We start from the raw sequence: 25966 nt of genomic DNA on the forward strand, positions 1-25966 counted from the left end.
CTCTCACACTATAAATATGTATTCGATAATTGCACCTATTCTCCCTTCAACTTGATTTATTTCTTGTTGATTTCTAACACTCCTTAGTGAAGTTTATACATGTAGAAAGTTAATGAACAATATTAAGCTAGAAATTGTCAAAAAGTTAATTGAGAATCGAGTAAAGTTTATTTGATCCTACTAAAAGTAATAATTAACTAACATTAAAAGAATAAAACGAGATAAAAGTAATAGCGATATACTTATTGAAGCGTGGTTTTGATTGGAATTGCATAGTAATTTATTTATTTATTATTTTGATTAATTTATTTGTTTGTGAAGAACTAGTCATAATACATGTCATAGAGATACCACTTAGGATAATTTGGTTACCAAGTTCAGAGTAAAAATAAAATTGAAGAAATAAATAGGGAAATACTACTATAATAAAATAAAATGAAAAGAATTGAAGAGAAATGCATGAAAGGATGGAGCATGTGATATTTAGCGTGTGAATTTTATTTTTTGTTTTATAGTTCCCACAAGCAAATGCCAAAAAGGGCACATGAGGTGTTTGGCAAAGTATGGAGAGTCTCTAACAACAACAATATGCTCGTGCTTTCCCATCTTGCTTCTCCTTCTCCACTTGTTCTTAAACTAAATAAATAAAATCATCTTTAGTCACATATATTAATGTGAGATCTGTTTGCATGTGCTGCTACTGTACCTTCTTGTTATATCATTATGGACTATCCAACAAAATATCAGCACACTATGTTAAAAACTTGCACGCAAATTTTTTGAAGGTCTCTTTACTTATATCTACAAAATTCTATTTGTTTTATAATATATATATTAAAAAAAAAAAAGGCAACAAATATTAATAAATCAAGATCAAAACTGAGTTGCATCAAGGAAACATCTTTGTTCTCTAAAAGATAAGCATCAGAATAAACGCTAAACATGATGGATAGAAATCCTTAGTTATTATACGAGCTGCATACGATAAAGCTATCAGAACAAGAGTGTGAACCGCTTATGTAACTATAGTTTTGAAGATTTAATTTGCACTTATACTGAATCTTAGTAGTAACCTCGTATGATTTGTTATGGTCTTATGGACCACCGTACGACCATTTAACACAAAGTCGATCTTGTCATTTTATGGCCAGCATTTTGCATTAAGCCTTACTCGTACACTAGGATTACAATTTTAACTAATTAATTGGTAGTATTGATTAAGTATCTCATTATCTCTAATTAAGTTGTTTTCATTGTTTGACAAAAAATATAGATCTTAGTTCAACTAATTAAATTTATGCAAATGACGGTTAATTTTGATTAATAATAATATTCTAAAGACAAAATTTTTGGTATTATGATAGGTAGCACAAAGATCTATTTCGAAGGTTATGAAAGTGCACAATAACGATATTATTCGAGAATCCTAACAAAAGTAATGTAACATTAAATAGTGATGAATAGCAATAAATGACATTTATTTAAATAAAATAAATGCAAATGAGTCACCCGAGAAAGGATGAAATCAATGGATGTTCTTTCTGACAACGAAGAATGATGGATATGCCTTTGAATCTCCGAGTTATTATTGGATTCAGTAGAAAAGTGTCGGCAAGAATCTTAGTGAAAAGGTTATTTTTGTGTGCTTGTAATAAGACCAGATTCTCTCTATAAAGTCAAAGAGTATTTTACAAGTGAATATCTCATATCCCGTATGTTATGTCTCTTTCTATTTATAGGGAACATGTTCCTAGAAACCCTAATAGTACATATGCAAAGAATATCCACTAGAATAATCTAGTTTTTGTCATATCTTAGAACTAGCCGTATAACTCTGTCTAAGGTGTTCGACCTCGACCTCGAACTACGGTAACTTTGCGACCTTAATCTTCGCTGACTCTTCGACCGCGTCTTTCATTGCTTCTTGGACACTTCGCCCTGAAGCCAATTTTTGCGAGGACCTTACTGATAACACGTAATGGTTGATAACGACTATAGTTGTGCTGACGTGGCTTGTCCATATCAAAGATATTTTTTGGCCCATATACTCGTCATAGATTTTACTTACAAGTTCCAAATCCACATACTGATGTGGCAACAAGGCAATTCGTCAAAAGGAGAAATTAGAATTTTCCTCCTGAATAAAGAAACAAAACAAGTTTATTGTTATAAATAGAATTCTATTTAATGTGAATATCGATATTTTAGAGAGATCTTAGGGTTTGTTATTTAGTGGCTAAGTCACTTTTCCTCTATAAATAGAGGGGTTTTATTTCATTGTAATTGATCCCAAATCAATAAGAATTCTCTCTATATACTTTTCCCTGCTATACTCTTCTTCTTCTCTTATTGTTGCATAATACGTTATCAGCACGAGACTCTAACCAATTTAGTAGAAGCTTTGGAATTGAGCAAAATGATTGTCAATTGTTCCATGAACTTTCTTCATGATTAAGTTTTGGATTTAAAGTAAGTATTTTACTTTATTTTTCTCTTTTAAATTCTTGACATTCTATAATTTAATTTTAAATACAAGCAAAGATGATAAATTTTGATTGTAACTCTAATGGAGTTTGAAAGAAATTATAACCACCCAAAGTGGTAAAATATTTATGCCTTGCCATGATCGAATTCATGTATGATTGTGGGCAAAGAATTGAAAACTCGTCCCATTGAATTTGCTTTATTCTCATTCCCTTAAGAGAATGTGATAGCAGTATGTGATAAGTCTCAAAGAAGACAACATTATTACTATGAATGTATCAATGTTTGGACGTGGCAATAGACGAAATTATAATCGTCACCATTGTGGTAATGAGGACAATAAGGATTCTTAAAATAATATTTATCATCGACTTGACATGAGATTTTGTAGAGCACATATAGATGATTATGGTTCATTCATGATATGAATGTGACAACATGTGATTTATGAATAAATATTTATTTTTGGAAGAATATGAGCGTGTTAGTGGTATATACCACTCACCTCTAGAACGAGGTTTGAGAGGAAATAAAAAAATAATGTCACTATTATGGTATAAATGGTCATTGGTCACGTACTTATTGTACGCCAAAATATTTTGGCATTGTGATTATTAAAAGACAACGGTAATGCAAGAAACAGATCTTGCATATAATTTTGACCATAACCATAATGGTATAAATTTCTCTTTAAAAGAGATATTCACCATATGGATGTTGATGAATATGTGGCACTACAAAATTAATTGAGAACTCTGCAAGAGCCAATTATACTATTTTGGAGAAACACAATTGATTACCAGTGAGGTATTGTGTTGTAGTAAGTCTCAAATAAACTTATTCAGTTTCCAAAGTATACGCGAAAGCGGTTGATTATATTGAGACAATAAATAAAGGAAAGATTTAATATCTTCTATTACTACAACTTGTAGCGGGCTAGTATGTATGCGAAAAGCTATCCACTTTATTCTCCATTTTGTACTACACAAATAAATACCATAATAAAGTGGATGTTTATTGATATAAAAACACATACCATAATAAACGTGGAGTTTATTGATAATTGCACGCGTCAAGGTGTAAACCTAAAACTTATCAATATAGATAATTTATGCAGTTGGCATAATTGGTTTAGTCATGTTAATTTAAGTATGATGTGCAAAAATAAAAGAGAATGTACATGGGTAAATATTAAAGAACTAGAAAGTTCTTTACGAATTCTCTTGTGTTGCTTGTTCTTAGACCAACTAAAATTGGGATTGAATCCCATGAATGCTGGAAATAGCAAAAGTGAATATGGGCCCATCACCTGCCATGTATACCATATAAGATTCATGTATGAGATGGTTACATGTTGCGATTATTATTAACCCGCAATATGGTGTTTGCGAGGTAAGTTGCTCAATAATTTAATTTAGAGCATAATTTTCAGTTTTTTTATTCAAGACAATTCATCTTGATAAGTTGGTTTAGCAAAATGAGTTATTGAGTGCCTCCACTTAATAGCTAAACTATTGCTTATGAGAACAAAGTTATCTATATCAGTTTGGTATACGTTGTATATGAAAGTTATTACATTCTACCTCACAAATGGTTCAGGGTCAGGAACCAAATAATTTCATCTTATATTATTGATGTGCGGTGTATATTTTGATTAACACCATAATGCACAAAGATGGATTCCCAAAGTTGAGGAAGCAAGTTAGTTTTTCTAACATGAGGGGGAGACATGATAAAAAGTTGAGAAAAGTTACGTGGAATGAATTATCATGTGTACATATAGATCCTCGAATAAAATAATATGAACTTGAAGTTCATAAAAAGATAATTCATTTGCAATATATTGCAAAGCATGCTAGATGCATTTGTTGACCCAAAGAAAGTAACTATATTCTCATTGCAAATGCTCCTATTAAGTCCTAGAAGGACAAAGTCTATGGTACGCTTAAAGCGTATAGACAAATCGGTTTCAAATAAACTTCTTGATAAAGAAGATGAGCAAATGATCAAAATGATCATAATAAAGGAGGCAAATGATCTAGAAGATCACATGACATAATGCTTCATAAAATCTCAGGAGAGGTTCAGGTATCTCAAAATATGAATGAAGAGATCTCTATGTTATGTCTTTATGGAAAAATAAAATGAGGTTGGAACCGATATAAATGTTTCTCGATTACATCTACGATAACTCTAAATATATATATGAGGATCTTAAGTCTGGAGAAACAATTCAAATAGAATTGATTCCATATGACATGCAGTTTTGGACCTGCAGTTCAAACACTTGAAAGTATAAAGTCAATGGTGTGTGCTATATCACCTTTATCTATCTTATATGTCTAGCATGACATGAAAACTTGATATGCATCTAAAGTCTATTTATTTGGCTTATATTACTTAACAATCCCTGAAGGATTTAAATTGCTTAAAGCATATAGAATTCATGGTCATGAAGTACTACATCCTAAGTGCAATTTGTGCACATATGTATCTTGCTATAACTATAAACATGATAATATGATAGCGCAAATCTCTATGGAGATATTGAAAAGGCCATTCCACGGCATTTTATGAAACCATTACATATCTATCAGGAATGATGATTTCAAGGTGAAACATATTCATTCAAGTGATAAAATAGCTGATTTGTTTATCAAATCTCTACCAATGATCTTTTGAAGATGGTGCACAAGATTGGGATGCGAAGGCTCAAGGACGTGAATTGATGCTCTTATCAGGGGGAGTTAATGCGCGTTGCACTCTTTTTCCCTTACAAGGTTTTGTCCCACTAGGTCCTTGCAATGTTTTTAGCGAGACAACCTAAAGGCGTATTGTTAGATATGTGTACTCTTTTTCCTTCACTAAAAACTTTTTTTCACTGGGTTTTATTTTAGTTAAGGTTTTAACGAGGCACATTATCTGTTGAATAGACATTCAAGGGGGAGTGTTATAAATAGAATTCTATTTAAGGTTAATGTCTATATTTTAAGAGATCTTAGAGTTTGTTATTTGGTGGCTAAACACTTTTCCCCTATAAATAGAGGGGTTCTATTTCATTGTAATTGATCCCAAATCAATAAGAATTCTCTCTATATACTTTTTTCTCTGCAACACTCTTCTTCTCTTACTGTTTCATAACATTTATCAATATTTGAACTGATTAATTTAGGTGGCCAGGGGTGTTAAACAGCATATGGATTATTTTTCCTCTATAAATTAAATAGTCAACTATTGAAAGCGCTGAGGAGCACCTTATTTTGGGAAAGTTTAGTGCATATTCTTGTATTTTGAGATCTCCATATATGCATCATCTACTTGGTGGATCTATGCTAAGTGGACAAGAGAAAAATGAGATGAGTCGGCGCAATTAGTCATTATCCATCAATAATTCATCTTATATTTGATTAATACAAGATAGAATTTGATAAATTATTAAAAAACACTAGTAAAGTAAACAATCATGTATAAAAAATAGTGCTATTTGTATGTCATGCTCCTTTACAATTTTAAATTTAAGAAAATGACCTTTTTAGATCTCTTATGTGTGAAAGGCAGATCTCTTACGTGTAAAAGTAAATCTCCCATGTGTAAAAAAAGAGATAGGGTCATAAAACTAAAAACAAGTTTGTAAAGAGCCAAAAAACCAATTGCCCCATATAAATGTCAGAACTCATTAAATAATAGTAATAAATGTTCGCATAAAATTTTGTCTACTAGATTTGTTGATGTTGTTGTATACAATTTTGTAAAAGAATATGTAAATATAAAAACATGTTAAGATAGGAATTAAGTAAATAAAAATGTTTCTTCTCTAAGACTCTAACAATTCAATATTATATAAGTATAAAATATATAACCTCGGTAACAATTCCTAAAGCAGACAGAGATTATTAAGTAAAGGTTCAGAAGAGCAGTTTATAATTTGATAATAAAGTTAATAGCTTTGCCATTTAAATTTCTAATTATATACTCTTATTTTAAATTTATAATCCAGCATATCAACTAAATAAAATACTACAATAACATACCTAGTATTTCACAAGTTAAGTTTGAGAGGGTAGCATGTACGCAATACTTATCCGTACCTTGTGAAGATAGAGAAGCTATTTGCGGAAGACCTTCCGCTCAAAAAAACAAAATCACAACAATTTTGATAAAGAACTACGGAAAACGAAATAATAACAACAACCAGAAAAAATAAAAACAAATCAAAGGAAACATCAGGTTATCATATCGATCTAAAAAAACGGAATAGGAGGATAACACTAGTGCTATAGCTAGGGAAGGAAGTACAGGTTTGGAAAGGAATAAGTTCTACTCCCTCCGTTTCAATTTATGTGAACACATTTGACTGGACACGGAGTTTAAGAAAAGAGAGAATACTTTTAAACTTGTGGTGTAAAATGAGGCATATATATTTTGTGCGGCTATAAATCATTGCATAAAGGTAAATTGTTTCCAAATAAGGAAATGGGTCATTCTTTTTTGCACGGACTAAAAAGAAAATAATTTCACATAAATTGAAACAGACGGGGTACTACTCACTAAAATACAACCTTAATATTTGATCTCCACACCTTCCTATCAAGGGTCGTATCTTCGGTAAGTTAAAAATATATCATGTCCTGTCCGATCACCTCTTCTCAATATTTTTTCGGCAACCAAGTAAAATATATATAGTACCTTATATTGGCTTATTATAAAAGGAAACTATTTGACTCATAGACATTGTTTTATGCATGTAATGATAAGACTTCGTTCTACACCAACAAGTGTATAGAATCTATTATTTAGGTGTGATTTGCGGAGATTGAAAAAATCAGCCAAAACTCTCTCCATTTCCCAAGTGGTAATTTTTCGGATAGAATCCATGGTTAGTTGTACAAACCAACTACCAAAGGAAAGAAAGAAAAACTTGTGAGATAGTGAATTCTATTTTCGATTATTTTACGGCTCAATTTATAATTTAAATTTGTGTCGAGTAAAGTTTTTAAAGGATAAAACATTTTCTATCAAAAACTTATAGTAATAATTTTTAAGGTTTAAAATCGAAACTTGTAATTAAAAATAGAAAGAGGGTCTAAACATTTTACTATACCGGTGGTGGTGGGTGCGATACTTGGATAGGTAAAAGAAGGGAATGTAAAATAGTTAAAATGGAGGACCAAAAGATTGGGCTTTAGACAGAAGCCATTGTCTGCTTCTTTTTCAGAAGAATCAGAGTGTAATAGCAGATTAGATGGGGGCACGTTACTTGTCAGATGTTCGCCGGCGACGAAAGTGGACGCCTGTTTCCTGTAGGACCACCTTTTGTGGAGGGGTGACAAAACGGTTAAAAGAAAACAGTTAACCACCCATATTATCCATTTAGAAAATGGATAATCAATGGGTCTAACTTTTACATTTGTAAAGCCTCAAATTAGGGTTCCTCAAGTTAGGAAGACTAAGAATTCTCCCAAAAGTGATCATATGCAAGAATTCATGGTTACCCATATTATCCGTTGGTTAACCCATTTTTTATCCGTATTAAATATGGATCGGGTCGCATAATTAATCCGTTTTTTCAATATCATTTTTCGACCCGAACCATATCCGACCCGTCCCGCCCGTTTGTCACTCCTACCTTTGTGGTAACACGAGCTAGAGTTTAAGTTTGATTTAAAATCTGTATTTATTTTAAAGAAATTATGTCATTTAAATAATTAATTTAGATTTCGGTAATTTAAAATGATTGGAATTTGAAACTTAGAAGCTTCGAATTGTGGCTTGGCATCTGTGCACCGGAGTTAGATGTAACTTTTGCGTAATGGACAACCCCGACATTTTCATCTATAATGATAATTTCAAAAGTAAAATGAGATCAGTACTAAAAACTTTAAAACAATCAAAGTTAAATTTTGGATCCTTCCGACTTTCCTTGGTGTCATGGCTCTCACGCCAATGTGACCTCAAACTGGATATCTCTCCCTTCCTCCTAAAAATAAGAGAAACTTTCGCAAACCATTACGTTTATTACGTTTTAATGGTTATTAGCTAGTTTTAGCTATCATTTACTATATTACTTTCTATAACTATATTTTTAGATTTTTTTATAGTGTATTCGATGTATTTAAGCTATATGAATACAGTAGCATTTCTAGGCGTGAAACAGGGGATTACAGCTAGACAAATTTTTGTATTCGACTATATTCATGACGTGAAATATGGGATTACAATTGGACAGATTATTGTATTCGACTGTATTCACGACGTGAAATAGGGGATTACACTGTTTTTAAACGGAAAGTGAATCAATTAACATAATAAACTCCTAATATAACTCAACAAACTCAATTATAACACACAAATTTTGTATTTTCAGTTATTAAAAAGATTCTCAACCGAAAAACACCCAAAAAATATAACAATTTTCAGAGAAATTATATAATACACTTGAATACATAAATTATATTAATTAAAAAAAACGTATGAATATATTCATGGAATATAGCGAGACAGTGAATTCAATGCAATACATAAAATACAACGGGATACATTGAAAAAAAAGACAATGAATATAATGAAATATATAGAATACAACAAGATACATTGAAATACAATGAAAAAAAAGACAATGAATACAATGAAATACAGCGAGATACATTGAAATACATTAAAATATATTAACAGAAAATACAAGTTCCATTACAGCGAGAAAATATCTGTCAAAATCTTTCCTTCTTCCATTGCTTTTTCAAGAGTAATTGTCTGTAAATGGCGACAATTTCACTGTCTTTTGTTTGGCTGTGTCGAGTTTGTGTACTCTTTTAGCAAAGAAGAACATTAGACCTGAGAGAGAAATTTCACGACTTCTTCTCCTTCTCCAGCGAGATTGAAATTCGACTGTGAATGAGATTGGAAGGCTCAAGGCGGCATTATCAATGAATAACGGCCACGATCGAAATGGTGACGGTGGCAATTGCTCCAGCGTCCGGCGGAGGAGAAGACATCGGGAAGTAGAGAGAGAGAGAGAGGGGGGAGGGGGGAGAATAGATATGGGGTAGGGGATATGAGAGAGAAAAATAATGCAAAGCTTATTTTATGGACCATAAATAGATATTTAGCTATAAAAAATCAAAAGGTAGCTATGGAATATAATTTTTTAAAAGGGTATTTATTTAAAATTAATAAGGTATCAACCTTTGCTATAGGAGGTAACTAATCCTAAAAACAATGGTGGAGTTTAGAGTATGGAAACCAATATATTTATCACCGTTATGGGTGTTGAATGAGCGGGTTGAATTGATTTTGGGCGGGTCAAAATGAGTTGACCTAATAATTGAAAAATTACTTGGGCTAAAATGGGCTGGTCAACATGGGCTAAAATTTCGGTCATAAGCCAACCCACCCAAATCTTATCAAGCTTTACTTAATATATATTATTTTCTTATGAATTGTATAATTACTAAATAAGACTTTTTTCTTCTTCTTTTGTTACGATTATTTATAATATATCAAACATTTAAAAAAAAGTTTATTTCTAATATTTTGGCAAAGTTACTCATAGATCAATTTGGGCTAAAAATTAGCCCAACTTTAAATGGGTTGCGAAGGGTCGGATCAAGATGGACTGAATTCAATAATGAACGTTAAAATAGCACGGGCTAGCTAGTTTTCAGACTGGTCATTCAAAAATAGCCAGCGTTTGCAAAGTCATTGAAAAATAGCCACTATCTTGCTGCAACAGGAACCGGTCCAGCATAATATACTGGAGATCGGTGCACCTGTGTATGAACTTCCAGCATATTATACTGGACCGGTATACTATACTGGAACTCCAGTATATTATGCTAGAGTTCCAGTATACTTATGCTGGAGTTCCAGTATACTTATATTTTCCGTATTTTGAACAGTATTTCGTTCAGATTTATCTTACATAAAAAGTGGGTAAATTTTGGTTACTTTTGAAACTGTGGTTATTTTTAAATGAGCACTTGTAAATCTGCCTATTTTTGAATTTCCCCCTAAATGGACAGGTCATTTGGGCTTGGGCTAAATTTGACAGTCTTAATCACCGTGATCCGATCATAGGTTCTTAATTTTCAAATAAAAGGTACATATTTGAAGGTAAATACAGAGTATTATAAATCAGAGCTTTTTAAAAAGTTTACCTAACATTTGAAAAGCTAGCAGTCAAACGAAAGGGAATTCTGCCGATATATTAAACGCATGTACTAACTAAGATATATTAAGAATCCGAACCGTAAAAAGTTCTGTGCAGCTTTTTCCAAATAATTTTGATTAAAATGTAAAAAGCATATAAATCCTATTAAGGATGACAAAGCATTTTAAAAATATTAACTGTTTGCCCAAGGTTGTTCACATTTTAATGGTAGAAGTGCAGTGAGCTACTGTTGAACCAAGAAAACTTATTCAGCTGATGAGACACTCAGAGAATTAGAAGAAAAAAACTTTAACTATTCAAATACATTATTCTTTTAAAACTTATTTCTTTTGCAGAATGCTTTCTGAAAAATTGTCCAAACGATAGAACGTAATTCTGAAATCTGAATTAATTCGTTATAGTATTCTATCTTCTTCATAGTGGACTAATTGAATGCTCATCATTACACTTAAAATTTAGAAAAAGGCCTAACACCTTCAACAGTCAACACTCAGAGACCCGCCCAAAACCAAGAGAAAAGGGACAAGGAGCCTAGAGTCAATGAAATTGGAAAAGATCCAACACAGACTATGAAGCATCTTGAAATCCTTTCAACCGCTGAATTGAGGGTGATTTTTAAAAATAGCCAGATTTACAACTGGTCGTTCAAAAATAGCCCAATTTCAAAAGTAATCGAAATTTAACCACTTTTTATGTAAAGATAAATCAGCGCGAAAACACTGTTCAAAACCCGGAAAATACTCCAGTATATTATGCTGGAGTTCCAGCATAAGTATACTTGAACTATTATACTGGAGTTCCAGGATAGTATGCTGGAACTCCAGCATAATATGATGGAGTTTCACCATAAATACACTAGAACTCCAGCATAATATATTGGAGTTTCAACAAGTATAATGGTCCAGTATAATATACTGGAGTTTGGAGCACTCTCCAGTATATTATACTGGAGCCAGCAAAGTATACCGGTCCAGCATAATATGCTGGAGTTCATACACAAGTGCACCGAAACTCCAGTATATTATGCTGGACCGGTCTCTATTGCAGCAAAACGGTGGCTATTTTTCATTGACTTGGTAAACGCTGGCTATTTTTGATTGACCAGTCCGAAAACTGGCTATACCGTGAAATTTTGGCCTGAATTGAATACAAGACTGACTTTACGAACCTTCACCAGCAAGTTAAAAGTTTAGGTAACCAACCAATTGAGCTCTAAAAATTAAATCTTTTAGACTAAAAATTAGACAAACTTTTTACTTGAAACTCATTCTTGCAAGAGTGGAGGGTTTCATCTTTCATCCAGTGGAAGCTCCTACAAGCTATTCTCTTTTATTTTCTCGAAGAAAACTCTTAACAAAATTTCTTCAGATTTTCTATACTGTTAGAAGCTTACTTCAAAATTGAGCAGAAGCAGCCCAACCGAAATTAACCTCTCAAGAGTAGTGCTTTTATAGAGGAAAATAGACGTCATTAGAGCTACGTTTGAGCTAAAACCCACAGCATGTTAAATAATACCGGCATCACCTATCAATATCACACTCAAAATCAGCGAAAACTTAAGCAGAAAGGCTAATGATTCAAAGGACATTAACCCTTTCTTTCATGGAAACTTTGATCCTATCTAAAGAACATAAATACGAGCAATCACTTGAGCCCCTGATCTCTTGCTTAAATTAAGATTTCCACCTTTCATGAGGAAAAGAAGGAGAAAAGAAGAAACAATGCACAAGGAAGCTGAAAAGTAGCAAAGCTAAAGTATAAACACTTCATGTTGATTGGAAGCCAGAAGAGGAGTCATTCACATTAGGTCATGGATCAATTCATCCATCAAAGATGAAAGGATCACTTTCTCAATGTCAACACCCTCTTCAAAGGCTTCAAAGCTAAAATCAGTCCACTTGCCATGTCGCGTGCTCATGTCCTTGTCGACAACCTCATCCACCATCAACTCTTCCATGCTTGTCCAACCAGCAATCTCTCTGTACACTTCTTCTGCCAACCACTCCTTTCTTTGGACCAATGCCGTCCACTTTGCCCAAGCTTCAAAACTTCCACCGGAACTCTGTTTACATCTGAATTCCAGACATTCCACCACCGAGTCAAACAATACTCTCCTCCTAATCTTCAACTGCTCTTCTACATTTTTATTCGTTCGAGTATTATGATTCTCCAACTGGTCAAAAAGATCGAGAGCAATAATGCTCTGAGCCTCACCCAACAAAAAATCTTCCAACATCAAGTCCGAACGTCTAATTATACCTCTAATATATCTAAACTCCCAGTAAGGTGATTCATCGAAATTTCTGGAAGTCGATGCAGTAGTGGAATCCTTTCCACCTGTGTCAGCAAGAGAAACCGAAGAGGCTGAGTCTAATAACTCCGCATCACCTTCCGCCAAAGGGATCCTTGAGCAGGTTTTCCAGTTCATCATTTCCTGAGATCCATCAGACAGATGGTACTTGCTCCCTGAATCATAAAGTCTCACCAGTCAGGATTTAATTGATTATTTTGGGTGGGGTGGGGTGGGGTGATAACTGGTAGTGGACAACATTCAGTTCTTGAATACATCTTTAAAGTCCATAAGCAATTACAGTACTGATCTTACGAGAAAGAGTATAAACTCATTTTGATGAGTAATGGAATTTTGTTTTCCGGTCAAAGTGTACCCTTTGCACTCTTATGATTTCCATTAAACCTTATTGCCTTCTCTTCTTTAACGATTGTACAAGACAAACTACCCTCTTCCTATAATTAATTTGTTGAAGAAAACGCTATGTAACAAAATTAGAGAATCATGATTTATGCATATTTACAAAATTGATCGGGAGAAGTTCAATCTTAAAATGAAGTAGTGAATATAGGTATACAAATCTGACGAAAGAGTACACACATAAAGAGGAATGGGACAAGGTAGAACCGGAAGAACAAGAAAAAACATAATACTCTAGGAAATTGCCAAATAAAATGCTAATTCTTGAGTAAGGAAACTTTTCCTTATAAAACTACACTTTCCTTTTTGAAATACTGAAGGTAGCTGTATGTTTATGATAGGAAACATCCAAACAGAAGTTAAAGTGAGAGCTTGAAGTCTTGAACCCATAAATACAAGGTAACCCAAGGTAAATGCAAACTTCGAACATCTTGGACCTTTTGTGTTTTTCATGACTCAATGTATTCAACTTCTACTTTCTATCTGATGATGAAGGAGAAAATCATTACCTCATTTATCTTGTTTGTCTTTTGACTCTAAAACTGTAGAATATACTATCCTCATTTATGCAGGGATCTGAATACGAGCTTCAGAACACAGAGTAGAGGCAAATAGCTGAAAGTAGATGCTAGCAGTGCAAAATCATGTATTCAGCCAGCCCATCTTTTATCTTTTATCTTTTATCTTTTATTACTAAAGGTGCCTTGGGGTTGTTTTCATTTATAATTAGTCAGTGTTCATTACCACTGAATATTTTAGCGAAAAGTAGATGAAATAGGACAAGTAATAATCCCACCTGAAGGGCAGGAAGATAATATTTATCCATGGAACTGAGAGAAGAGAACTTCTGCAACCTTTGTCCAGACCATGTGATTATTCAAAATGCAAGATGAGATGAGCAAAAAATATAAGTTATCTTATCTACATTATCGCTCTAATAAGCGTTACCTTAAGGTTATCCTACTGTTGTTTCCCAAATTACTTTTCCTATTTTCCATTTAACTCCATCTAACAAGCCAGGCTCATTTCACTAAATGGAAAAGTTTCTAAGTTTTGAAATTGACAATATAATATATAATGCCTTATAAGAAGAAAAAAAATACAAAATAATTCTTTTGTGTTTTACAACGGATGTCGGAGTCAGCTCGTAAGCACCTAGACTATTTCACTTCTCCACCAACACAAGTACAAGGTAATTGTGCCCACTAAGGCAGGCACATGGGAAGAAATCACCTAGTGCATCTTGTCTCTACCGGAACTTGAACCCTGACCTCCAAGGTTTGCACCCACTTCATGACCACTAGGCCACACCCTTGGGTGCAATAATACCAAATTCTACTACCAGGTCTTATTTTGGTCATAGTGTACTATCTCTTAAAATTCAACAAAACACAGAAAGATCCACCAGATCTTATCTTGGTGTTGGCGTATTACAGTTTAGTGTTAAAACAAAATGCCCCTTCTACATGTAATTTTCTATCCATACATAAATCCAGCAAAACTATCATCCGGGCTCTCTTTTCTCACTCTGATACATATATTGAGGTGAAATATATTTGGACACAAGAAATACTAGCAAATACCACTAAAAGTTTTATGGGACAAAAGTAAACTCTTTCAGCTAAGTCAATAATATATGTGACGAATGCGATGTATCCCCGAATAAGCCATGCCTTGTATACTGATGAATCATCACAATTTAAAAAAGGAGGAAACTAAAAGATCAGTATTATTACCATCAGTAGTTAAACTTCTGTAGCTGTCCAAGGAGTTGCAACTGCCTCCTGAGATAGAAGGCTCCAAACTTGAGACCGGACTAGAACAGGGTAGAGTAAATTCTCTTTCACACGTAAAGCTGCTGGCCATTTTAGGCTTTTCTACCATTTTGGGACCCTGAAAGTGATGCAGATAAGATTAGCCCGGCACATCATTTTTTTAAGAAAAAGAAGTATAGTACTAATACAGAAATAGGAATCCAATAGCAGCAGCTATGCCTCAATCCTAAACGAGCTGGATTTGCATATACTCAAATTTTCAAGGTTAACAACTGGATAGCAAATCAATCAACTATGTCAGTCTCAAACTAGTAGCAATAGCATATATGAATCCTTGTATCCCTAATTCAGAGGATTTGTCATAGTTAAACCAATTTTCCTGCTAGATGTCAACCTACCACAATGCTCCTCTTTGTCTGGGTTTAGGACCAATATGCTGTCACATTGGCGCAGCGGAATTAAGTGCAACAACTGGACTAAGGAGGAAAACTGAAAGATGCAGAAAACAACAAAAAGAAAAAGAAACAAGTAGTAAAGGGCATAACTGCTTCTATAATAGGCATGCAAAGGAGATCCCAAAGACATTTTCCTGGAGGTCCTTTCATTTCTAAACCATCCTTTTATCACTCTAATCATGTCTCTCAGAAAATCTAAACTGGCATCCCATGGAATTAAACAAATTAAAAAAAGGAAAAAAGTGCCTAGACCCTAGACCTCTTTGGCTTATGGTAATGGCACAGAAAGCCTCTTGATATACCTACGCCTACACTTTCGGTCATCTTTTGCACTGAGTAACCAAAGGTAAAAAATGATGACTTCGAAAATCATTCAGAACAACCCTCATTATTCTTGCTAAGTGGTTGTGGGCTTGTGGCACATTTTCACATTTGGCTACTTGTTAGCTATACACACATTTATCTTTTCTGTTGATGAACCTTAACCTAAGAATCTGATCTCACCCACTATAATAAGCAATCTACGGAAATGATAAATGACTCTGAAATCTTCTATTTCCTTTCACCGAGGAACAAGTATATGCACCACTCACATACACTAATAAGAATGCGGAATGCTATAGAAGTATTTTCAATGCAAAAACCCTCTCAAGGCTCAAAACCAGTTAACAGCTCCGACCACATGTCAAAAAGTTTCTTATGCATATGTTCAGTTATCTGTATTCCACTTTCTCATTGCTTTACCTGTTCCTTTTTTTCTCTCCGGGACTTTCTTTGGGGATGGAGTGGTCACAAAAATGGAATTTTGAAGCTAAGGGAATATCAGAATACCTGCCACATCTGAGTTGCAAAAGATTGACCAGTGTCATCTGCTTTTTCGTGAAGCAAATCAACTTGAGGCCTCTTTCCATGTGCTATAATGGACACACTATCTTCAAAAGAATTGGCAGAAATAGAGGCTGTCCCTGTTTTGATGGGATCTTCACATGATGATCCAACTTTAGAAGTTAGTTCTTTAAGCTTTTGTTCTAAGAGCATACCTAAATCATCACCACCAATAACATTCGAACTTAAAGGAGATATTGTTGATGTTCTTGAGTCAAACTGATTATCATAAGAACCTGGAAAGAGAGACAATACATTACTCTTTTCCAAAACTTGACTTGACGATGTGGAGCCAGGCAGTGATTTTTTGATGGGTGAGGTGAAAGTAAATGACACAACATCACTCCCATTTTTCCTGTCAGCTGTATCCCAATTGGGGCATCCTTCAATAGTTAAATTACATTTTATAGACCTCTCATCTTTACTCTTCATCAAATTTTTAGGACCACATCCATCAGAGTCAATATCTCCATTGACTGGCCTTTTCTTTCCAGTAAATGACCTCATTCTGGAGTCCCTAGATGATGAGAGTTCCTTTCCCGCATCAGTTCCTACAAGACTTGCAGTTCCGGGAGCAGTGGTGGTATTTACAACAATTCTACTTACAGTCTTGGTTGGCCTAGACATGTCACCGGTGGATGATACTTTTTTCTCTTTGTGGTAGGGTGCTGAAGTTTTCGAACTCTCCCCATCTTTATTGGATGCATAGTTCTGCTTCTGGTTATTCTGCCTGAGCACATCAGAGGGCCTAATGAGCGAAGTTCTTCTTTCCCCAACTTTTTGTGAACTCGACCGACTTCTACCCGGCTTAGAATCATTCTTTTCTTTCTGGTTCGCTGGGTTCTTACTAGCAGAAGATGTCTTTCCCTCTCTTTTCTGAACATTGGTCTTTGCCTGAACTGCAAGTGAAACTGACTTCTCCTTCCCCTTATTTTGGGAGACATCTCTTCTTGATACCTCAGAAGCCCTGAATTGACGTGTATTATCTGATTGAACCTGACCTCTTTCACTGGGTTGTCTTCTGATATGTTTAACAGAATTTTGTTCTTTTGGCCTGTGCGGTGCTTCATAAATCCTGGACTGTCTTTGAGCAGCCTCCATTCTATCTTTCAAGTCCCGTATTCTCAAAGGGACAGAGGAAGATCCAGAAGATTGCATCTTCTCTCTAGTCGCGGGTCGAGGACTCTGCTCATATATTTTGGCAGCTGCCTCTAATATGTAAGCTGCATTCTTAGGAGGGATGAACCCAGGACTCTTGATAGGAGATAACAATCTGTGTTGAGTAACTGAAATAGGTTTAGCTGATTTTGGAGGCAATACCTCACTTTGAAACCTCTCAATGGGCCGGCTCTGCACCTTTTGCAACTTCAGTTCAACAGGGTTTCTCCAAAATCCATCCAACTTATTCCGCATGTTACCATCGACTATCATATGATGTTCATTCTGGAAATCAGCCACAAAAGTTTGATACGGAGAATCTCTGAACGAGTGACAATCAAAGGATGAGTTAACGCAGGGATCAGACTCTTTTGAAGTTGGTAAAGAATCCAATCCCATAAGACGTGCAACAACCCCGGGTGCTTTTTGACCATAACTTCCATCCTCGGTTACTGATGAAGCTATATAGAAATCATAGATCTGGTTGGAGTTGGAACCAGGACCATAGTCATGAGCCTTCAATAACATATGCAGAATTATCAGAATGACAGACCAAAATATATGATCCACAGTCATAAAGATAATGTCTTGAATTATTTGAGAGGAGATAGCAGAGCAAAGTAAAAGAGAAGTTACCTGCTGAAACCTTAAATTGGCTGATCCATTGGTATTTTCTTTTCCTTGCTTAGAGTTTTCTGCAGCCACAATAACAGGAACATGGGCATAGCAAAATATTCATCAATAAGTATCAATCACAAGAAAAGTGGCCTTCAACTGCCAACTGGCAAGGAGAAAAGGAGTTACCAGGTAGTTCAGACTTGTTAGAGAAAAGCTTCTTTCGAGATTTGATATTCCAATCAAATAGCTGAAGAAAGCCTCCCTTTGAACTTCGCTTCTCAACCTCCATTTCCTCATTTAATAACCAAATACTCCCATGTGGATGTATGAGCAAACAAAATCAGACAACCATCTGTTGTCAAGAATGGATAATTGTTAAGGCATCAGGTCCTAAGTAAACAAGTAATCAGAGGAACTAAAAACTTAGCAACCAAACGATGGAGTTACTATCGGACACCATAAACTGCACTAGATGTACAGAGATTATATCAGGTACACAGAGCTCAACAGCAGAAATCAAAAATTGTATAAGTACTACCGAATTTTATACCAGAATTAGAACATCATTATCCCTCGAACCAAATAAAAAAACCTAAAAGTTTAATAAAAAGATTTTCTCAATATAAATGGAAGTCATTTCCACTTTCCGGTGAAAACATTTCTCCACAATTCAAAGTAGCAAAACGCTGAATATTGATTATGATTTCACATAGGAAATTATTTTTCAGGAGAACATTTTCGTAATACCAAATAATAATGCTAAAAGATGCAATTTTTGCAAACCTCAAAGCCAACTCTTCCTAACCAGCATTACTTCATCTAAGCGTATGAAAGATTTATGAAGATCCCATATTTCAATTACTACATCCAAATAAACATATAAACCAAAATATGTAAAAGCATTTTGTATAAACAGCCAAGAACAGTGGAATCATGAGCTAGATGCAGGGAAAAAATCAACTAAAATCATACAACAAACATTGACAAGGGTAATTATGACAATGAGGAACAAAAACACAACTAAGAACAATTTTGAAACAAACTCACCAGTGAATATTCTATGAGTCGAATCTCACATTTTTTCCACCATAAAAGAAGAAAAAAGTAAGATCTGAAGTTGGGGGTGAAGCAAAAAGCAAGTCTAGGGTTTTTTGTTCGAAAATTGATCGGTGTGATGGTGGAGAAAGTGTGAAGGAGGAGCTGGGTAACAGTAACAAATGCGAGAAAATGGAAAGTGCAACTCTGTGTGTGTGTGTGAGAGAGAGAGAGAGAGAGAGAGAGAGAGAGAGGGGAGAGGATTTGAAATTAAAAGGGGAAGGGGGGGAGTGGCGTGTGAAGTGAAGAGTTAAAAGACTAAATTGATAATAAGACAAGGAAGAGACAACGTCCTCACCGTTACATATGTACGGCTTATTTTAATTAAGTTATTACAAAATTCTTCTTTGACTGCTCCTCCGATTGAATTATTTAGGCTCCTTTTTTATGTGGTAATAATTGTCACAAACTTAAATAGATAATAAATAAAAGTATTCTTCTTTTTGTTATAATAAAAGTATTCATTATGTGGTCATGTCGTCCGAGATGTAAAGGGGTCGTTTAATTTGTGAACAAGTATATAGGAATCAGAGGTGGATCCACCTTGCGTCCTACGGATTCGCATGAATACAATAGCTTTTGCTCAAACAGTATAAATATATTCGAAAAATTTACTAAATAACTATAAATGTTTGAATGTAAACCCAGTTACTATTGACACTATTAGAAATCCGGTAAATTCCGACCAAAAAAACCGACCAACTTTGATTGGTTATGGCCAATTACCGACCAAATACGCTTGGACGGTATTTTGATGGTCGTTTTAATATACCGACCAAAGCTTGTCGGAAATTACCGACCAACGTTGGTTGGTAAATTAAATTCAAAAAAAATATTGTAAAAAAAGAAACGACCAAAGTTGGTCGGTTTTTTCCGATCAAAGTTGGTCGGTATTTTAATTATTGTCGAAAATTACCAACCAACATTGCTCGATATATTAAATTCAAAAAAAAATATTGCAAAAAAAAAAAAACCAAAGTTGGTCGGTATTTTAATTATGTAATCAAAAGATTCATCGTCTGGGAATTGAACCGGAGTGTGTACTGTGGCAGGACACTATTCTACCACTAGACCATTGGTGCATTTTGTTTTAAGATTGTCTTTTTTTATTTATTTATACTCTTTAATGGTATTTTAGCACGAAAATAACCGACCAAAGTTGGTCGGTTTTATTGAAAAATAAAATTACTGACCAAAGTTGGTCGGTTTTTTAAAATGACCGGCTGAATTTACCGACCAAAGTTGGTCGGTATTTTTAATATTAATTTTTATTTATTTTAATTGCAAAAACCGACCAAAGTTGGTTGGTTTTAAAAAATAAATTTCGCGGGACTCAAAAATAGTTTCCTGCATTTTTGCGCCAAAGAAAAGCGACCAAAGTTGGTCGGTTTCGTAAAAAAAAAGAAATTAAAATATTTTGAAAAACCAACCAATAGGGGTGTTCATGGTTCGGTTTGGATCGGTTTTCCCCTTCAAAAGAAACCAAACCAAGTAAGTCGGTTTTTCAAATATTAGAACCAAACCAAACCAATTAAGTCGGTTTTTTCTCGATTCGGTTTATGTTTGGTTTTGTCGATTTTTCGGTTTTTTTGGTTATTTATCGGTTTTTTCTTAAATATAAAACATACACTACCAAACACATATTCCGGCGATCACATTTTCAACGTAATACTATCAAATCAATTGCCCTTTGGGAAATCTATTTGTATGGGTCAAAATTAGATCAGAGAAATTCGGCACGAGGTCATGGTCGTGGACGTACACGCCAAGGTCAGACCGTCATCAACGGTCGTGGACGTACACGCCAAGGTCGGACCGTCATCAACGGTCGTGGACGTATACGCCAAGGTCGGACCGTCATCAACGGTCGTGGACGTACACGCCAAGGTCGAACCGTCATCAACGGTCGCGGTCGTACAGGCCAAGGTCGGACCGTCATCAACGGTCGTGGACGTACACGCCGAGGTCGGACCGTCATCAACGGTCGTGGTCGTACAGGCCATGAAACATCTGGTTTGCTTTGGAAAACTCAAAAGGAATATTCTACCGAATATTCCCTGTAAATTGTACCTTTTTTTAGGATTTTCTATGGATACCCCCCTTGATATATAGGAGGGGAGGACTTCCCAAAAAAGGGGGGCTCTCTCTGGATCTCCCTCTCCCTCTCTCTAGAAAATATGTAAACATACCTCTCCAAAGAAATAGAAGGATAGGTTAGCCAATACTTTCATCAGATCCAAAAAGGGTCATGAAGTTCTTGTACACATCTATCATTCATCTTTATGAAAAGAAAGAAGATCCGTCTCATTAAAGACCGGGTGAATCTTTTCCTTTATTCATATATTTGTTACCTGATGCATCTTTATTTATGCTATTAAATCTGATCATAATCGCCATCAACATTTATATTCAACTATGTCTTTTAATTCGTATTATTCATCTCGGATCTAGAGTTAATTATTCTTAACTAGGATTTACACTTGATCTATTTCGATTGATTTGCTCGGAAAGTATTTGATAACTTTTGAGTCAAACAAATTTGGCGCCGTCTGTGGGGATTTTCTAGTTAAAATTTTAGTTTCCTCTAGATCGAGAATTACATAATCCTTTTGGTCAAAAAGTCTCGGGTTGCGGTCTTAAAAGGAGACTTGCAAGAGTCTTTTGGTAAAAATCTCTCTTAAAAGAGAATAATGACTCACTGTTGACCAATGGAATGATTTTATTTCTTACCAACTATGTTCCTCTACTGGTTGCTGAAATTGAATTGAGAATTAGAATAACAAACACAACCAGTAAGAAAAGAAGAAGCTTAGAAAATATGAAGAACAACATCATTTCTTCAAAATTCATGCTTCTTCTTCTCCTTCTACTTTCAGTTGAAAAAATTCATGGAAGCTACCACGACTATACAGGCGCATTAACAAAATCCATTCTCTTTTTCGAAGGCCAACGTTCTGGTTATTTACCACAAGACTAGAGAATGAACTGGCAAGGACATTCCGGTTTAGGCGACGGTTGGCCAGTGAATACCGACTTGACCTGCGGCTACTACGACGCCGGCAATAATGCTGCAGCGGCTGGTGTTACTGGAGAAATGCTTGGTTCAGGCAGCTCACATATCCCGAACAATAATTTCTAGAACTATCAACATATCTTCAAAGCCTCTACAACAACAAATCTAAATTGTAGACATAAAACTTTGCTAAAGCGGACTACCACGCCAAATTGCTAGCGGCACTGAAAGCATAACAGGAGAAAGGAACGTGATCAAACTGAGGTAACAAATGCTTTTATTTTGTTTTAGCTATTTCTCTAATTGGAATAGAAGCAGGAGCATTCTCCGAGATACACGAACAGGAAATGCATCATATTCTCCAATACTAGCAAAATTAAGCAAACTGGGACTCCCCCAGGAAATACATCATATTCTCCAATGCAAGCAAAATTAAGTAAACTGGGACTCAGGCTATGCGCCTTCGCCAGTAAGTTCAACTACGGTTGAACCAAGACTCAGGCTATGCGCCTTCGCCATTAAATCAAGGCTATGCGCCTTCGTCAGTAAGTTCAACTACGGTTGAACCAAGACTCAGGCTATGCGCCTTCGCCATCAAAATTGACAAAGTTCAACAACAATTGAACTGGGACTCAGGCTACGCGCCTTCGCCATCAAAATTGACAAAGTTCAACAACAGTTGAACTGGGACTCAGGCTATGCGCCTTCGCCATTAAATCAAGGCCATGCGCCTTCGATAGTAAGTTCAACTACGGTTGAACCAAGACTCAGGCTATGCGCCTTCGCCATCAAAATTGACAAAGTTCAACAACAGTTGAACTGGGACTCAGGCCATGAGCCTTCGCCATTAAATCAAGGCCATGCGCCTTCGCCAGTAAGTTCAACTACGGTTGAACCAAGACTCAGGCTACGCGCCTTCGCCGTCAAAATGGATAAAGTTTAACAACAGTTGAATTGGGACTCAGGCTATGCGCCTTCGCCATTAAATCAAGGCTATGCGCCTTCGCCAGTAAGTTCAACTACGGTTGAACCAAGACTCAGGCTATGCGCCTTCGCCATTAAATCAAGGCTATGCGCCTTCGCCAGTAAGTTCAACTACGGTTGAACCAAGACTCAGGCTATGCGCCTTCGCCATCAAAATTGACAAAGTTCAACAACAGTTGAACTGGGACTCAGGCTATGCGCCTTCACCAGTAAGTTCAACTACGGTTGAACCAAGACTCAGGCTACGCGCCTTCGCCATCAAAATTGACAAAGTTCAACAACAATTGAACTGGGACTCAGGCTACGCGCCTTCGCCATCAAAATTGACAAAGTTCAACAACAGTTGAGTTGGGACTCAGGCTATGCGCCTTCGCCATTAAATCAAGGCCATGCGCCTTCGCCAGTAAGTTCAACTACGGTTGAACCAAGACTCAGGCTATGCGCCTTCGCCATCAAAATTGACAAAGTTCAACAACAGTTGAACTACTCAGGCTATGTGCCTTCACCATTAAATCAAGGCTATGCGCCTTCGCCAGTAAGTTCAACTACGGTTGAACCAAGACTCAGGCTATGCGCCTTCGCCATCAAAATTGACAAAGTTCAACAACAGTTGAACTGGGACTCAGGCTATGCGCCTTCGCCATTAAATCAAGGCTATGCGCCTTCGCCAGTAAGTTCAACTACGGTTGAACCAAGACTCAGGCTATGCGCCTTCGCCATTAAATCAAGGCTATGCGCCTTCGCCAGTAAGTTCAACTACGGTTGAACCAAGACTCAGGCTATGCGCCTTCGCCATCAAAATTGACAAAGTTCAACAACAGTTGAACTGGGACTCAGGCTAGGCGCTTTCGCCATTAAATCAAGGCTATGCGCCTGCCAGTAAGTTCAACTACGGTTGAACCAAGACTCAGGTTTGCGCCTTCGCCATCAAAATTGACAAAGTTCAACAACAGTTGAACTGGGACTCAGGCTATGCGCCTTCGCCAGTAAGTTCAACTATGGTTGAACCAAAACTCTGGCTAAGCGCCTTCGCCATTAAAGTGTAACAAAGCTCGACCTCGCTCGAATTGAGTAAAAGGCTAAGTGCCTTCGCCATCAAAATTTGATAAGTTCGACGTCGTTCGAACTGGGACTTAGGCTAAGCGCCTTCGCCATCAAAGTGTAACAAAGTTTGACCTCGCTCGAATCGAGTAAAAGGCTAAGTGCCTTTGCTATCAAAGTTTGATAAGTTCGACCTCGTTCGAACTGGGACTCAGGCTAAGCGCCTTCGCCATCAAAGTGTAACAAAGTTTGACCTCGCTCGAGCAACGACGGGTTAACATTTCGATAAGTCGAAATAACACCCTTTAAGGCCAAGGGCCTTCTCCAAAAAGAAGAATTCGACATCGATCGAAGTACGACGGGTTAACACTTCGACAAGTTCGAAATAACACCCTTTAAGGCCAAGGGCCATCGCCAAAAAGAATTCGGCTTCGACCATAATAACATCCGGCCTCGCCCGAATCAACATTCGGCCTCGCCCGAATCAAAATTCGGCTTCGCCCGAACCAAAATTCGGCCTCGCCCGAATCAGCTTTTCGGCCTCGCCCGAATCAACATTCGGCCTCCCCATCCGAATTTCTCAAACTACGATTAATGAAGTCCGCTCATCGAGCTCGACCAAGAGACGACCTCAATAAGCGGAGGGACTAACTGTATGGGTTAAAATTAGATCAGAGAAATTCGGCACGAGGTCGTGGTCGTGGACGTACACGCCAAGGTCGGACCGTCATCAACGGTCGTGGACGTACACGCCAAGGTCGGACCGTCACCAACGGTCGTGGACGTATACGCCAAGGTCGGACCGTCATCAACGGTCGTGGACGTATACGCCAAGGTCAGACCGTCATCAACGATCGTGGACGTACACGCCAAGGTCGGGCCGTCATCAACGGCCGCGGTCGTATAGGCCAAGGTCGGACCGTCATCAACGGTCGTGGACGTACACGCCGAGGTCGGACCGTCATCAACGGTCGTGGTCGTACAGGCCATGAAACATCTGGTTTGCTTTGGAAAACTCAAAAGGAATATTCTACCGAATATTCCCTGTAAATTGTACCTTTTTTTAGGATTTTCTATGGATACCCCCTTGATATATAGGAGGGGAGGACTTCCCAAAAAAGGGGGGCTCTCTCTGGATCTCCCTCTCCCTCTCTCTAGAAAATATGTAAACATACCTCTCCAAAGAAATAGAAGGATAGGTTAGCCAATACTTTCATCAGATCCAAAAAGGGTCATGAAGTTCTTGTACACATCTATCATTCATCTTTGTGAAAAGAAAGAAGATCCGTCTCATTGAAGACCGGGTGAATCTTTTCCTTTATTCATATTTTTGTTACTTGATGCATCTTTATTTATGCTATTAAATCTGATCATAATCGCCATCAACATTTATATTCAACTATGTCTTTTAATTCGTATTATTCAACTCGGATCTAGAGTTAATTATTCTTAACTAGGATTTACCCTTGATCTATTTCGATTGATTTGCTCGGAAAGTATTTGATAACTTTTGAGTCAAACACTATTATTTACCAAGATATATTGATGATAATTGAATCAAATAGTGATGAATAATTTAAG

At 36.2% G+C, this 25966-nt stretch overlaps 1 protein-coding gene across 2 annotated transcripts; it reads right to left on the minus strand.

The window, feature by feature from the left end:
* Positions 1-12155: 12155 nt before the first annotated feature.
* LOC109240723 lies at positions 12156-19622 on the minus strand. 2 transcript variants are annotated; one of them, XM_019407392.1, is made up of 6 exons: positions 19300-19622; positions 18439-18604; positions 18271-18329; positions 16423-18150; positions 15098-15254; positions 12156-13117 (listed from the first exon to the last, which is right to left on the minus strand). In XM_019407392.1, exons 2-6 carry the CDS (start codon positions 18539-18541, stop codon positions 12450-12452), a joined length of 2715 nt encoding a protein of 904 aa, XP_019262937.1. In that variant the 5' UTR covers positions 18542-18604; positions 19300-19622; the 3' UTR covers positions 12156-12449. The 2 variants fall into 2 exon arrangements, with proteins under 2 accessions (XP_019262937.1, XP_019262938.1); XM_019407393.1 differs by having other exon boundaries at positions 18439-18642; positions 19300-19582.
* Positions 19623-25966: the final 6344 nt, after the last annotated feature.

This window comes from Nicotiana attenuata, unplaced genomic scaffold (genome assembly GCF_001879085.1).
Source record: "Nicotiana attenuata strain UT unplaced genomic scaffold, NIATTr2, whole genome shotgun sequence".
Taxonomy (NCBI): Eukaryota; Viridiplantae; Streptophyta; class Magnoliopsida; order Solanales; family Solanaceae; genus Nicotiana; species Nicotiana attenuata.